At 61.9% G+C, this 16,089-nt stretch overlaps 1 protein-coding gene across 1 annotated transcript; it reads right to left on the reverse strand.

Annotated features, from left to right (window-relative positions):
- Positions 1 to 461: 461 nt before the first annotated feature.
- On the reverse strand, positions 462 to 12,670 carry LINGO1 (leucine rich repeat and Ig domain containing 1). Its single transcript, XM_040969471.1, has 2 exons — positions 12,497 to 12,670; positions 462 to 2,675 (listed from the first exon to the last, which is right to left on the reverse strand). The coding sequence occupies exons 1-2, from the start codon at positions 12,500 to 12,502 to the stop codon at positions 819 to 821; spliced, it is 1,863 nt and encodes a 620-aa protein (XP_040825405.1). The 5' UTR covers positions 12,503 to 12,670; the 3' UTR covers positions 462 to 818.
- Between the last annotated feature and the right edge of the window lie 3,419 nt (positions 12,671 to 16,089).

A 16,089-nucleotide genomic window follows, 5' to 3' on the forward strand; every position in this document is an offset into this window, starting at 1 on the left:
CAGCGGCGAGAGGCAGAGATGGGACCCGAGGCTCTCTCTCTCCACTGGCCCATGCTGTCCCCAGGAGGACCGCAGCCCTTCTGGAGTCCCAGCCATACCCCCTGACTACGCCCCTCCCAGTGGTATTGCTGCCCCGGGGGTCCCAGCCCACGGGCCCCCCTGCCCCCACGTTGCCATCGGCTCTGGCCTGTCGCCTCCCTGCAAGTGGCCAGCTGCAGAGCTGGGCCCAGACCTGTCACTCACCAGCCCGCTCCCAGGGGGCATCCTGGCAGGGGTTGGCCATCGGAGCTGGGACCTCCTTTCCTGTTTTCCTGAGTAATCCCTCCCCACAGGGGAAGGGAAGAGAAAGGAGGAGGAAGAGGAGGAGAAAAATAAAGTGAGCTGGAAGAGGGCTCAGGGGCGCTCAGGACGTGAGAAGTGCATTCCGACCAGCTCTAGGAGAGTTTTCTTTTTTTTTTTTGTTTTATTATTTCAAGTTTTCATAAAAATCCATTAATTATTGAAACCCAAGTTACAGAGGAAGTTCGTAACTTTTTTTTTTTTAACTGAATGGTTGACGCTGTGGCAGGTCACCTTGCCTCGTGGGTTGACTCTGGTCTGTCCACGTGCGCCCCCCGTGTGCAGGGGGCGGAGGTGGGTGGGGGGGTCTCCAGGCCTGTGGACTTGGGAGGTCCAGATAAAGCCAGGGCCAGCCCCGGGGGGGAAGGGTGGGCCACAGAGGCTGGCTAGGGGCGAAAGAGATTTTGTGTGTGTGTGTGTGTGTGTGTATGTATGTATGTGTGTGCCTGCGTGCGTGCACGCACGCGCCCGGCTCGCCCTCAGATCATCTTCATGTTGAACTTGCGGGGGGCGTCAGCTGAGCTGATGCCGGCATCCGACTTGCGGGGCACGTACTCAATCTCAATGTTGTGCTTGGTGTTGCCCTTGCCGCGGCTCCACAGGAAAAGCAGCACCAGGCAGAAGAGCACGACGCCCAGGAAGGAGATGAAGCCCATGGTGGTGGCGATGATGAGCGTCTTGATGTCGAAGGGGAAAGGCACGGTGGCGCGGGTGCTGTTGGCCTCCCCCTCGCCCGGCTGGTTGGAGATGAAGGCGAAGGTCTTGTTGGGCTGGTGCGGCCAGTCGGGCGAGTAGCTGCGCACGTGCAGGTGGGCCGGCATGGAGTCGTTGCCGCCCGCGTTGGCCGCGATGCACAGGTAGGTGCCGTTGTCCTGGACTTGGGCATAGCGCACCTCGAGTGTGCCGTCGGGGAAGACGGTGAGCCGCCCATTGCTCTTGGCCGACACCAAGTGCTTGCGGGGCGAGAGCCAGAGGATGGCGGGCGGTGGGTCGCCGTCAGCCCGGCACACGAATTGCACCGTGTGGCCCTCATCCACGAACACCTGCTGGGCCTTGCGGTCCCGGATGCGGGCGCGGCGGCAGGTGAAGTAGTTGGGCAGCAGCACGTCGGGGAAGTCCTTGAACTCCTTGCCTTGGACAAACTCAGGCGTGGCGCACGTGGGCTGCTGCCGGTTGAAGTTGAGTCGCCAGCGGCGCCGGAAGACCCACAGCAGGCGGCAGTCACAGGCCAGCGGGTTGGCATCCAGGATAAGCGTCTCCAGGTTACCCACCGAGTGGAAGGCCGACTCCTCCAACGTGGTCAGCTGGTTGCCCGAGACGTTGAGCACGCGCAGGTAGTTGAGACCACGGAAGGCGTAGGGCTCCACCACGGCCAGCTGCCCGCCCACCAGCTGCAGCTCCTGCAGCCGCAGGAGCTCGTGTAGCATGGAGCCCTCGATGGCGGCGATGGGGTTGTAGGAGAGGTTGAGGAAGCGGAGATAGACCAGGTGGCGCACGGCCAGGTAGGGCACGGCAGTCAGGTTGCAGTGCGTGATGGACAGGGAGGTCAGGTTGAGGCCATAGAGGCAGTTGGGGGTCATGGTATCCAGGTAGGGCCAGTGCGACACCTCCAGAACCTTGAGGCGGTACAGCCTCTTGAAGGAGTAGTCCCGGATGGCGTTGATGTTGAGATGGCGCAGGCGCAGGACGATGAGGCTGTGCAGGTGCGACAGCGCCTCGGTGGGAATGGAGGTCAAGTTGCACTTTTCCAGTGTCAGCTGCTCCAGGCTGTGCAGGCCGCTGAAGGCGCGATGCGAGATGTAGACCAGGTCGTTGTCGCCCACCTCGAGCGACTTGAGGTTGTACAGGTCCTGGAACATGTAGTCCAGCAGGATGACGATCTTGTTCTCGCTGATGTCCAGCTTGGTCAGGTTGCTGAGGCCCGTGAAGACGCCCAGTGGGATGAGCTTTAGGCGGTTGCTGCGCAGCCCCAGCGTCCGCAGGTTGTAGAGGTTATTGAAGGCGCCGGGCTCCACGGCGCTCACGACGTTCTCATTCAGTTCCAGCTCCTCCAGGTGCGGGAAGCTGGCGAACTCGTCCTGATTGAGCGTTTTGATGCGGTTCTTGCCCAGGTCCAGCAGGCGGGTCTCGGTAGGGATGCCCTCGGGCACCGCCACAAAGCGCTTGCGGTGGCACAGCACAGCACGGTCCTGAGCGGAGCACTCACAGCGGGCCGGGCAGCCCATGGCTGAGCCTGACAGTACCGAACCCAAGACCAGCAGGAGGATGGGTTGCCAGCAGGCCACCAGGCGGCTGGGCATACTCCTCGCGCCCCCCGCCGGCATCCTCTCGCTCACCTGCAGCCAGGGAGGCAAGCACAGGACAGAGGTAGGGGGCAGTGAGAGGCCAGTGAGCAGCTGTAGCCCACCCTGAGCCGAAGGATCCCCACCCAGCAGGGCATGATACCTGCTGGGGGTCCCAATGCCCAGGCCTCCCCGTTCCCTTGGAGCACCCAGGGGTCAGCTGAGAGCCCAGGCATGCCCTCTGCCCGCCCACCAGGGATGAAGCCAGTCCTGGACCTCCAAACTTCGGAGGCCAGAATGACACAGGATCCCAAGGTTTCAGAGAACAGCTCTCAGCCCTGCTTGGGCCATCAGCCCTGAGCTTCCACAGGGTCCAACCCCAGAACCCCTCCCCTCCACACAGACGGCTGAGCCCACAGACCAAGGTCTTGGGCCCCACTCGTGCTCATCAATCCATCCCTTCTTCTTACCTGGAAGCCCCTCTGGGCCCCCACTGCTCCTGCAAATCCCACATGGCCCTTCTCTCCCCCACCCTCACACCTATCCCAGGTCCCAGTCCTGGCCCTTCCCCAGGACTCCCTCTTGCATGTGAAATCTGTCCTCCTGAACCCAACTCCAACCTTCTGCTGGGAGCAGTGCTGCCTCCTGGAGTTCAGACTACCCAGCCCATCCCCAAGCACTGGATCAGGGCTGAGGGGCGTGGCACTGAGAGGGCACGTGGGGTGAGGTGGGGTAGGCGGGGCAGCATGCCATGGGGAGCAGGAGACAGTGCCAGAGGTTCAGGCTGACTTGGTCTCTGACTCCCATAGAGGCTACAGGTCCCTCATCTGCCCTACTGTGCACCCAGCTTCTGCCTCCTACTTCCTTGGCCCAGTGCCCCTGGCATTCACTACCAGGTCCAGAGCCTGCCCGCATGGCATGGTTGTCCCTGGGCTAAGCCACACCAGGATCCCTCTTCCACCCCACCTGCTTGATGTCCATTTATCCATCGCCCAGCCTCTGTTCTTTTTCTGCCCTTGTCATCCTTGCCAACAGCTCAGGCCACTGGGACTGGAGAGATTGTGGCTGCCCAGGGAACACCCCCATCCCCCGCTACTGTCCTGGCTGGGGGAAGGAACGTGGGATGGGAACTCTGGCCCATCAGAGTCCAGTGACACTGTATACACTTCCCAAAGCTCCCGACTTCCAGGACCAATAGCCGTTTTGTGCTTATTGACTAAGTGACCCACTCGTTGACCAGAGGAGACAAAGGATGCTCCTTGCTGTATTATAATCTGTTAAAGGTTTCACCAACCCCCAGGCCTTTGTTCACCCCAGCTCCACCCAAAAGTCCTTCTCATCCTTTCCAGATTCTTCTATGGCTCAGCCCCTCCACAGCCCGACCCCCACGCCAGGCTGTTTTCCATAGTCACACACGCTCCAGTGACCAACCAGGAAAGCAAACATCCTGACAGCCAATCAATAAGTAATTGGGGCTGGCAGCAGGCGGGTGGGGAAGGGCACCAAGGACATGCCCTGCCCCCGGGCTGGTCAGTTCCTTGGACCCTCTAACGGGCAGGCATTAATATAACACTCGCGACGTTTATTTGCCCACCTGCCTTCCCCACTCTCCCCACCCATCTCAGTACAGCCACGCAGGATCCCAAGTTCGTCCTGTCCTCTGGAGAGCGCATCTGGCCTTGGGCTTCCATGGGCTTGATGGCCTTCTAGTTCAGGGGCCTCATGGACCCTCTGTCCCAGATCTCACTCGATCCCTACAGGACATTGATATGGGGACTCTGATTGCCAGATCACACATCTCATCCTAAAACTGAGCTGAGCTGGGAAACTGACACCATAACATACACGGGAGGAGGAAAGGAATGCATGAGATCCTTGCCTCCTGGCCAAAGGACAGGGCTTCCTGTTGACCTGGGTGAAGAGGGGAGCAGGCTTCAAAGCTTCATGAGCCCCAATGCCTGGATGCATTTGTTTCCCAGGCTCAATAACCCTGGATGCATTTGTTTCACCTGCTGGAGGGCAAGGGCAGCATAGGACCAATTCTGGGGAATGTCCCTGTAAAGGCATTGCATGGGTATGGAGTGTATGTGGGCTGGGCTATGTGTGTGAAGGTGGGGTTGGGTCCACCGAGCAGGGAAACTTGGGGAACTGACACACACTGGTGGGACAGCTGCCACTCACAGAGCAATGGCCAGGCCAGGTTACACATGCAGGGCAGCTTGGGGGTGCGGGAGGGTAGGGCTGTCTTTTGCTGTACCTTCCTCCCCCTTTTACACATGGCTGTCCTGAAAGTTGTCCACACGCTGTCCCCCTGTCCCCCAGCATCCCTGTCCCGGGAAGTTGCTGGTGGGGTCATGTCCCCCTGAGGTCACCCAAGCTGTGGGGTGGGTGGCACTGCTCTCCCTGCTGCCCACCCCTTCCCATTCCCGTTTCTATGGCTCCTTGAAAGCAGTGATTGCCAATGAGCTAGTGTTTTATGCATTTTAATCAATGTTTTGTTTCAGATCCTTGCCCCCTAAGGGCTTTCTACAGAGGCAGGAGCTTAAGAAAATATGAGACCAATAAACGCAGAGGAAATCAGCCTCTCAGAGGCAGGTAGAGGGGCGCTGGAATGCAGACCCTTCAGCAGCCAGAGTCCTGTCCAACCCTAGTGGTGGGGAGGAAGGGAACTGAACTTGGCACCTGCAGTGGGCACTCCCCACCCCACAGTACCTGCCTTCCAGGGCCTGTTTCCTACACTGTGAGTCCCCTGAAGCCCCAGAGTCCCCGTGCGTGGAAGGCAATGCCCCAAGCACAAAGTTAGCATCCTCCACAAGCCTGGGCAGGCATCGGGGAGAATGAGCCCCAGACCCCAAGCCACCGTGTCATTGGGTGGGAAAGGGGGGCAGCTCAGGTTAGTGGGACTGGTGGGACATCCCAGCCCCAGCACCCAGCAGGTCCCCCAAGAGCCAGCCAGGGACAGTTCAAGAGTTCCCCAGCTCAGGCCAGGCTCAGGCTCTATTCACATTGTACCCACTCTACAGGCCAGCAGCACTGAGGCTCCACAAAGAGAAGTCACATAGGCCACAGTGCAGGTGGGCAGGTGCCTGAGATCTGTTGGTCCTAGTTGCTGCCTGCTCGGGGGCTGCCTAGTGTCAGGGACTGCTGGGGGAGGGAGGGTCCTTGGAAGAGCTGACTCCCTGTCCCCACTGATGGCAGCCCTGGGCATCTTTAGTATTTTTCCACCGCAGTAGTCTCCCTCCAGGGCCTGCTGCTGCTGTTCCTAATTCGGGCCAGTTCCAGCACACATGCAGGCTTGGCTATTTCAGGTTCCCATATCAATATTTCATGGCACGCCCACTCAGCGCTCTGTGGGGACAAGGGATCCCCAATACACACAAGTGCCAGATGGTTTTGCCAAGGCCTGGGGCACTCTCCTCAGTGTGTGGGTCTAGGGTGGGGCAGGAGTGAGAGGGGACAGTGAGGGCAGGAAGGGAGTTGACACAGACACCTGGCAGGTAAGAGAGAGGAGCAGAGAGAGGAGGTGCCCGCCGCTGGGAAGGTGGGTGGATCCCAGCAGGCCCTGCTGGAGGTACAGGTGGTGAGGGTTGAACACCTGCACCTGGCCTAGTGGGGGTGGAGAGGGCTGCCGGGGGCCAGGATCACTTACCCCATTCCAGGCAGGGAGGCTGGAAGACCCACAGGAGCAAGGCAGGGTGGGGACCCTCAAGTCCTGCCCCACTGCCAAGGTCTGCCTACCTGGGCACCTGCTGGACCCAATTCCACAGTAGCAGCATCAGCAGCGGTGGGGTTGAGGGTGGGCATGGACAACTGGTCTAAGTGGCTTTAGGGGGGTCAGTCATTCAAGACCCCTAATTCCAGTTCAGGACCAATGAGCCTGGAGGGTGCCCAGGGAGCCACCAGCGCTTTTGTCCAGCCCTAGAAGATGGGTTCCGCCTCCTATGGGGCTCCTTCTGGCTCCAGGGCTAGCCACCTTCTGGTATTCCTCTGCCTCCACGGCCCCTGGGTCCAATCCCCCAGGCCTGGGCAAGACCCACCTCCCAAGTGCCTGTCCAGTGCCAGGTACCCTGTATGCCATCAACTCCTCCTGGAGGGGACAGGGGGAGGTAGTGTCCCCGTAGTAGCCCACCAGAGACACAAGCAGAGTGTCCCAGAGAGCGTGTGCACAGCCAGCAGAGGTACAGGAGCAGGGCCCGTGTCCCAGCCACCTGCCCGAACCCAACTAGAGCAGAGCGCAGCTTCCCCTCGGATGCCCGCCCCCATCTGGTAGAGCCCTCTCCCAAGCCTGTAGCAAACAGGTCAGCTTTCCAGGGCATTTCCCGCTGAGGTGTGGATGACTGATAACAGCTCAGGTGGGAGCCGCTAATGGGCCAGGGCTGCCAAGCTGGTTTAATCCGGACCAGTAGGTGTGGAGGCGCTTCCCCCCTCCGCCACCCGTGGGGTGTGGGTGTGGTGGTGGTGGGGTGCCAATATAGACTGCCTGCTCCTCCTGCCCAACTCCCCCACTCCCCTTGCGGCCACCCCCGCAGGGGAGAGAAAAATCCACGTGGAAGAAAATTGAGGTCACGTCCTTTGTCGTGGATAATTCTTTATTTTCCTGTTGCTCTGGGTTCTAGCAGAGCTGCTGGGCCCCCGGGGTGAGAATCTGTGTGACAGAGAAAGGCCTCCATGTGTGGTCTGTGTATGGGGGGGCTCCCTCTGCTCCCCATCCCCACTCCCTGGCCCCCACTTCTTAGGCACATCAGGGAGCTCAATCTTCTCCCAATATGCTGCCCTGGCCTCCACAGGCAATGTATCACCCAGTGGCCCACCCACCTGCTGGAGGTGGGGGACACCAGGTCCACTGCTCCCCCCCCCGCCGGCCCCCTGCAGCCACACTGGGCTTGTAGCCTGGGCCTTTGGACTTGAGGGAGCCACGCCCATGTCCACACCCTGGCTGAGGTAAGGGGGAAGCAGCCAGCCTTCCTGTCGGCCTGCCCGCAGCCCCAGGCCATTGTGGGATAAATTATGAATTTTAATTGTGAAAGCCTCTGAGTGTTTGCCAGCTGCTATATATAGGCTCTGCCCTCTGCCAGCAGAGTGGCCAAGTGTTGGTGGGGAACAGTAGGGGTGGGGCAGGGCCCAGAGCAGGGCCAGAGAGTGGCTGGTCCCTGCCCTGCTATGTGACCCTGGGACCTGCCTGGATGAGGAGGGAGAAGGATGCTCTGTGTGTGCCACACCCACCTGAGGGACTGCACTTCCCACTGGATGGGGGCTGTCCCAGAGCTACGGACAGGTACCAGGAGGACTGAGGGTGGGAGCAGATGCTGAGGGACCCTTCAAACCCCCACCCCTGGCATCTCCCTTCCCTGGGGCTGGAGGGTACCAGATCTTGGCCCCACCCTGGGAGCTCCCTGAACTGAACTCCACTTATCCCAGGTCTTTCTTGGTCTTGGGAGTGGGGTAGGGGCAAAACCCGGTTAACCTAGGGTGGACACAGGACTGATGCAGAGAACAGTGGAACTGGCCCGGCATTCCAGGTCTGTAGAGGTCTGACATGCACCTGAGGAGGAGGAGGAGGAAGAGGAGGATGAAAGTAAGACACCCCACCTTGAGGACTCTGGGAGTCCAGATTACCCTGAGCACCAACCTCTGGAAATTCATGGAATTTCCAATAGCTGCTGTGTTGGGGAGAGAGGGCAGGGGGTGTCACTTGCTCCAGGTCACAGGTCAGTTGGGCTACAGTCCCACGAACCAACACAGGACACCACCTCTGGCCACCACCACCTCCGCATTCCCATTTTTCTGATGGGTGCACTGAGGCACAGAGAGGCAACAACAGCTCAGAGCCCTGGTTCACCTGTCAAGGGTGACCCCAGGGATGGATGACCCCAGAGCCCATCATGCAGTCAATGAGGCTACACTAAGCAGGCAGGCAGTGCCTGGCTGCAGCCCCCTTCCGAGTGAGTGTCCTGGGATGGCAGCCAAGCTGCCACTCAGGCGAGGCGAGGTCAGGACTGGGTGCTGGCTGGGGTTATTTCTGCTTCGCAAAGGGGTGGGGGAGATTTAAAATCTACCCCCACATGCATCCCAGACCAAGGTCCACTGAGTTATTTATACCGCAGCCCCACCAACTATAAATACAATTGCTCGCCCTGCACTGGCCTTGGCTGCTCACTCAAGCCCTCCCTGTGCACTTGAATGCTGGCCAACCCTTGGCCAGTGCCCACTGCCCCAAGCCAGTCACAGAGTGCAACATCAAGGAGGTGCTGGCACCCTCTGGCCAGATGTATGCAGGCTCTGCCAAGGTACAGCTGCTGCCCTCAGCCTGGTGCCAGCTTGGGGAGTGGCAATGGGCACACGTGCCAATCTGAAAGGTGCAGAGGGTGGAGCCGCAGATCAGTGAGGACACGGGCAGTTCAAGACTGAAGCCCTGCCTGGGGCAGGGAGTGAGGAACCTACTACGAGAAGTAAGCAAGCAAAGTGTGCTCGCCCTCCTGAGCTGCATCCCAGAGGCCCCCCTCAACTGCATCCCAAAGGCCCCCCCCAGCTGGGAGACGCCCTGCCTGGCACCCAAGACAAAGTATGTGAGGCAGAAGGCAGGAGGGACAAATGTATTGGTCCATCCAGTGTCCAGTGCCTGGTGACTTCCCCTAAGCCCTCTACAAAGCCAAGCCCCATGGCGAGTGCCAGGGGAGATCTCAGGGCACGGTGCGGGAGTGGTGTTAAAACATTCACTCCCACTCTGGAGGTGAATCCGCAGCCATGACAGTTTCCCCCCTCCTACCCCTGAGCTTCCGCTTTCTTCCCAATAGTTTTGGGGTATCCCCTCTGCCCCTCCTGCACCCACAGCACCCTGCCAAGTGGGAGAACCTAGGTGCTGCAGGAGTGTTTGTCACTGCCAGCTGGACTCCCACCCCCCACTTCATACACCAGCAACCTAGAACTACATACATGCAAACCTAAGCCATAAAGATATGCCCCTGGACAGGCAATCTGTCGGGCAGGCATTCCCAGAGGGCTGCGGTGAGGTGAGAGAGGTGGGAAGCGGGGGCCGACTCATTTGGGAAACATGCTGGTTGGCACTTCTCCTTAGCAAGGTTGGGCATGAACACACACACACACACACACACACACACACTCAGCAGTTCCACTCCCTGCCACGTGCCCTAGAGGCGTGCTGGTGTGCTGCACCGTGAGGCTGCTAGAGATGGACAGGCTCAGCAGCACTGTTGGCGGAGCAAAGGGAGGAAGCCACTCAGAGGTCTGGGGATTGGGTGGTGCTGGCTTCCAGCAGCACAGTCCTGGTCCATCAGCAAGACACAAGCAAGCACCACAAGGTACAATGACAGGGACCAAGTTTAGCAGGCTGATCCCACAGTGGGGATGGGCTCGTGGGTCAAGTTCCAATAGCAGGCCCTAAGGGTCTATACTGTGAAGTACAGAAGAGACTGAACACACGGGAGCAGGCCCCTGGCACCTGTGGGGATGCAGCCGTCCATTCCACACATCAGCAATGGACAGCTGGCATAGAGCACGCCCCAGTGCACCTGCTTCCTTACATTCTGCCTGCCAAGTGTGCACCCCAATTCTCCAAACTGCTTGAGTGCTTAAGAACTCAGCACACCTGCCTTTCTCTCCCCCGTCCAGAGAGAACTCCCACCTGTTTGCTTGCCTTGACTCCCTGCTGCCAGCCCCACCCTAGGATACTGACAGCTGGCACCCTGCCAGGTTAAGTCCCGGCCACTAGCCCACTGTTGTGCCTTGCTACCCCAGGTGCTGGGTACAGGAGCCTGAGGGACAGACGCGCTCAAGCAGTTCTTTGGACGCATTGCTGTGTCTGTGTGTGTGTGAGTGTGTGTGTGTGTGTGTGTGTGTGTGTGTAAAGCCCCAGCCTGGTGCTGGGTGGGAGCTGGGTGGGTGGCACCGCCAGGATTCACTAAGCAAATAAATGCATGAATGAATGGGCGGGGCCTTTGCCACAGGCAAACCACGTGGGTTTCTGCACGGGGCGGGAGGGGAGTGGGGGAGCAATCAGGGAGGCTTCTTGGAGGAGGGGCCAGGAGGAGGAGGAGAAGCAGAAAGGGCCAAGCCCAATGAGAGTGGGGGAGGGAAGCTGTCACATTGACCATCTGGACCAGGGCTCTGTGCTGGGCAGCCCGGGTCCCACTAAGGACACCTGGACCAGGGACTCCAGCTGGCCATGGCCCTGTCCACCTGCTGCTTCCCTCTCGCCCCTCCCCCCACCCTCTGCACAGGAATGCACCCCCACCGCGCCCCTACCCCACTGGGCTCTGGCATTGGAGCCTGTGGCTGAGTATCCACTGACCTCCACAAGAGGGGCTGTCACCCTTTGGAATTTCCAGCTAGAAAACAATGGCCACTATATCTGGGCTACAGCAGATGGCCTAGGGCTAAGGTGGACAAGGAGCAAGGGGGAGGAAGAAGTGGTCTGCCCACCCTCCCACATGCACACACCATGGCGCCCCGCCCTGCTGCCCACCGACCTGGGCACCTGGTCCCTCGTGCACATGTCCCCTACAGGCAGCCCAGCTCCCATCAAACCTCACACTTGACCCAGAGGGCTAGGGGGTAGGGGGAGGCTACCCTGAGCCCTGGTCTGCAACTGAGTCTTCCCTCCCTCAGGTTGGCTCCAGCTCCAAGGAGTTGCTGGGCCGCTACCTCTCCCAGGCCAGAAGACAGGTGCACTCCACTGGTCCTGTAGCCCAGGTGCTGCCGACCTTCCCCTGTGAGTGAGGGCAGAGAGCCCCTCCTGGTCCACAAGGACAAAGGGCCAGGAGCTGCACGCGCCCTGGAGGCGGGAGAGGGGTGTGTGCGTGGGGGGGGGGGTGGTGGTGGTGCGAGAGCCGGGAACCCAGCTCACCATTTTCTAGGCATGAAGACCCCTGTTGGAGCCCTTGGTACAATGACCGTCAGGGCTGAGCCCCTAGCCTCAGGCCAGGCAGGGCTGCACCCTCTGGCAGCCCAAACCAAGCAGAGGAGGAGGGCTGGGCTGGCAGGAAGAGGCTCACCCAGATGGGACCGCCCCCCACCTCCAGGCCACCGGCGCTCCCACCCACCTGGGCGAAGTTACCACCATGCTCCCAAATTCTCCCTTCACCATCTATCCCGGCCCCGGGGACCTCTGAGGACAAAGAGCCAGTGCCAAGCCCAGCAGTGTCAGCTAAGGCTGGGACCTCACAGGAGCCTGGAGGGGACTGGCCTCGGGCCTGGGCCCCACCCCGCCCCCTACAAGTGGGCACCAAACACAGCCCGTCTCCTGGGGGTGCCTAGAAGAGAAGACAGCAGCCCACCCTACGAAGGGCAGGGCGTGTGTGTACGGGGAGGGGGAGGAAGAGCAGGAGGCTACCTCCACATCTTCTTCCACAGCAGGCTCCCACCTCCCACTGCTCAGCCTCAGATCGAAAAGTGGGGCAGGAGGAGGTGAGCTGCCCAGGGTGAAAGCAGACAAAGGCGAGGCCACCCAGGGGGTTCCCGGGGTCTCTCCTTCCCAATTGCCGGCTTTCCAACCGCCACTGGGCAGGAGCTGGAAATGGACCACTCCTGCTGCCTCCCAGGCTGGAGCCAGTGGGCAAGCCGGGTCCCAGATCTGCGCCCTGGGGCCCGAGGGGAGCACCTGCGATCTCCAGGGTCCATGGCAAGAGACACCCACCCAGAGGGGGGGCGGGGAGATCAAGGAGTTTTTCTTCCAGGGCGACCAGTGCCCAGAACGGGAGAGGAGGCAGGGGGAAAAGAGGAGGTTCTCCCCACCCCACCGCTCCTGGTACTGAGGTACCTCGCGGTCCCAAGCGCTTATGGTGAGCCGGTAACGGGCCCCTGGGGGAGCTCGCCTGGGGGCCGCCTGCTCCGGGTTCAGCCGCAACCGCGGGTCTCACCTGCATCCCGGGCGCAGCGTCCGTCCGCTCGGTTCGGTTCCCAATTGCATGTCTCTCCTGCCGGCCCGGCCCCAGCCCCTGCCCAGCCCCCTCCTCCGTCTCCTCGTCTCCTCCTCCTCCAACACCTCCGCCTGGCAGTCCGCGCGCCCTGAAGGGGCTGGCAGTCCGTCTGTCCGCCCCAAGCGGGCTGCAGCCCAAGCGGAGTGGGGCCGGGGCGCGGGAGTGGCGAGGTGGGAAGAAGCGGCGCGGCCCAGGTGGGCGCACTCAAGATGCTCGACGCGGGCTCCACCAGCCGGGATCTGCCCCCCAGGCTGGTCCGGAGCCGCCGCCACCACCTCTGCCGCTGGGGCCGGGGTCGAGGCCGGGCGCGCTCCGCAGCGGGGCCGGGGCCAGCGGGCAGCGGCCCCGCATGCTGCTTGGAGCCCCCGCGCACGCAAAGAAACCGGAGGCGCGGGTGGGGACTCTGTGCACTACGGGGCCCAGGCCGGCACCCGCCGCCGCCTGCGTTGTCGCCCGTCGCCCGCTCCGGCTCCCGCGCCGGCTCCCGCTCGGCTCCGCGCTCTGCCGCGGCGCGGGGAGGGAGCGCTAGGAGCGAGCCAGGGAGGGAGGAGGGACTGAGGGAGGGAGGGAGCGAGCCAACGAGCGAACGAACGAGCGGCAGGAGCTGGGAGGGGGAGGAGAAGGCGCGGCCGCACACTAGAGTGGGGAGGGCTCCGTTCAGCGTAGGGGGCGGGGTGCGCCCCAGCTGCAGCCCCGCAAGTATGCGCCGGCCGGACGGGCCCGGAGCTCAAACCCTGCAAGGGCTGTGCCCCTCGGGGTCCCAGGCCAGCTGGGCTGCGGCGGTGCCCTGGGCGTGCATCCCCGCGCGTGTACGGCTCCGTGCGGCCACAGGCGTGTGCATGTGAGCGCGGGAGTGCGTTCACACGTGTTCGCTGGGTCACTGCACACGGCCGTGTGGACGCACACGCGCTCGCCAACGGCCGGCTCCCCGCCCCGCCCAGGGTTGTTTGGAGGACGGCGAGGGGAGTCTGGCTCTAGAGGCCTCAGTCCTGCGCCTGGCCCCCTGCGCGCCTAAGTGGCCACGCGATGCAGGAGGGCCCACATGCCAGCGGCCTTAGGGGCGAGGCCCGCAGCGCGGGAAGCCTCGGCGGCAGCTCGCAGGTTCCCCTTTGCGGCCGGGGTCCCGCCCAGCCTTGCCTCCGGTCCAGCAGAGGGCAGCCGTCCTTGCTCCCCGACCAGGGCGCACAACCCAGCTACCAGCAGAGGGCAGCGCAGACCCTCGGGCTGCCTGGGCTGGGCCGCTCCCCTCCCGATTCCCTTAGAACGGCGGGGATTCCGCTCTCAGAGGGGCCCACGGAAACCAGGGACCTCTCTTCTGGGAGATCCAGATCTTCCCGGGCTCACGTTGTGAAAGATGGAAAGAAGGGGTTCTTTCCATCTTGCCCAAGCTAGGTGGCCCTCAACACGAGCTGGTCCCATTATGCAGCCACTCCTTACCCCACTCCCCGCCACCACCACCATAGCGGCACTCCTCGCTACCTGGTGTATGCAGGCGAAGGAGCTGCTCCGGCCAGGGAGGGAACAGACCTGTCCGGAGCCTCTCAGATTCTGGGGTGCGGACCCCTCGGGGTCCTCCTCCCGGTGCGCCACCTTGCCTACTGAGGTTCACGCCCCGTTCCCAGCTGCAGGTGCGAGGGCCGGCTCCCCAACCTCCACCCCAGTTCTGTCCAGCCGCGCGCGCGCACACACACACGCACCCACAGCCCAGGGTCCGAAGACTGCCTGCTTTCGCTGAACCAGGGGTACTTCGCAGTCTCGCTGCGGGAGACCCCTCCTCCGATCCTCTGCGCCCCAGCCGCGTCCTCATCCTCCCAGCAGGCGTCCAGCAACCCTGGGAGGAGGTGCTACTTGCTGCCCCCTTGGGACAGACAGAAGGAATCCCAGGAATGAGAGAAGCTAGTGACTCGCCCACGGTCACACCAGCGAGGTGTGTGTGTCAACCATGCCTGAGTAAACCAAGAGGCGGCAGGCCTGGCACAGGGACTCACGGGTGGGAGGCGAGGCCAGGGAGGGCGGAGCTGCTCCTCCCGTGCCTGCATCCAGCCTCCTCCCCTCTGTGCTGTCAGGACCCCCTTCGCAGACTCCCTGCTCCCCCGCCCCTGCTGGCTGGCTGTGTGTTCCTTGGGAGCTCTCGCGCCCTCCCGCGCCGCCTCCTCCCACCAGCCCGACAGGAATAGACGCGCTGGCTGCTTGCTGCGTAAAGGGTCCCGCCAGGCACCCGGCGGGCGGGCGGCGGCGCACAGACCCGCTGGGGGCGGGGGAGGGCGACTGACGCAGGAAAGGCGCGGCCAGCGCCCACCTCCGCCTGCGCCTCACCTGCTCCCTGCCTCCGTGATGGCTGAAGGGAGAAATGGGGGCGAGCCCACTGCCCCGTCTCCACCTCGGGAGGCTGGCTCAGGAAGCTGTGATCCGTCCAAGCACCTGTAAGGGACCCCTCTGTAGCCATGTCAAGGATGAAGGGGCAGCGTCCTCCCCCACCTCCATCTATAAAGAGACCCCAAGCCCTGTGCACTTTGCCTGTGGCTCCAACGAGCAGGCATTAACCGGAATGAGGGCCTTTGAGGGAAGGAATGGGAAGAGAACTTTAAGAGTTGACCCTGGGCTGGTGCAGGAGGAGGGGTTCTTGACCTTGTCATCTGCAGACCCCAGAAAACCCAAGAGGCATTTCCCCAGGTAGATGCACAGGCCTCTCTCCATCCTGTCCCCTGGTGTTCCCAGGGCCATGGAGACTGCCAAAGCTTGCCCAGCAGCACCACCAGGGGGTTAAGCACAGGAACAGCCTGCCTGCCCAGCTCCGCTCTGCTACCCCATTCACTTGGCACATCCTCTGCCTTGCACCTGTGTCTCAACACAAAGCCAAACAAAACAGCGATTCTTGAGTTGGGGGTCTTCCCTCCCCCAGATCAACATGGTCCTGGAGGTGGGGGGTCACAGCTGGGTGTTTCTAAAGGCAGGCTGGAAACTACATGTCTCCAGGGTGGGTGGGCACCTAGGGGAGACTACTGAGACCTTAGCCAGTCCCAAGAAAGTGGGAAACCAGAGCTGCTGCAGCCTGGATGCTTGGAACGCAGAGTTCCTGGGCCAGGAGAGGAACCCAGCCACCCCAACTGGGAGCCAGAGCTGAGCTGTGTGCCTCAGTTCCCTGTCTCCCTTCAAGATTGGCTGAGAAGGTTGCAGCAGGGCAGCTGGCTCGCCCCAGGCCCACCGTGGGTGCAGGGCAGAGCCAGTGCAGGAGGCTCCATGGGTTTCCCAGCCTGGAGCCCAAGCCACACTCTCTTGTCACTCTGGGAAGCTGAGGACGCTGGGGGCGGGGCACAGAAGGGACATCCTCTGCCGCCCACTGCCCCATGCCGGTCCTACCCACTGACCTCCCAGCAGCTCGCAAGGTTCACGATGATGATGATTTCTGAAGGCACTTGAAATTAATGACGGCTCTAAAATGGCTGGGACAGCAGAGTCTTTGCTGAGGCCTCTAATTAGCAAGAAAAACAGAGACTGGGAGCCGGGGAGGCAGACGGGTGGGGGGGGGTATG

Source organism: Ochotona curzoniae, unplaced genomic scaffold, assembly GCF_017591425.1.
Source record: "Ochotona curzoniae isolate NIBS_2020 unplaced genomic scaffold, NIBS_Ocur_1.0 scaffold_4701, whole genome shotgun sequence".
Taxonomy (NCBI): domain Eukaryota; kingdom Metazoa; phylum Chordata; class Mammalia; order Lagomorpha; family Ochotonidae; genus Ochotona; species Ochotona curzoniae.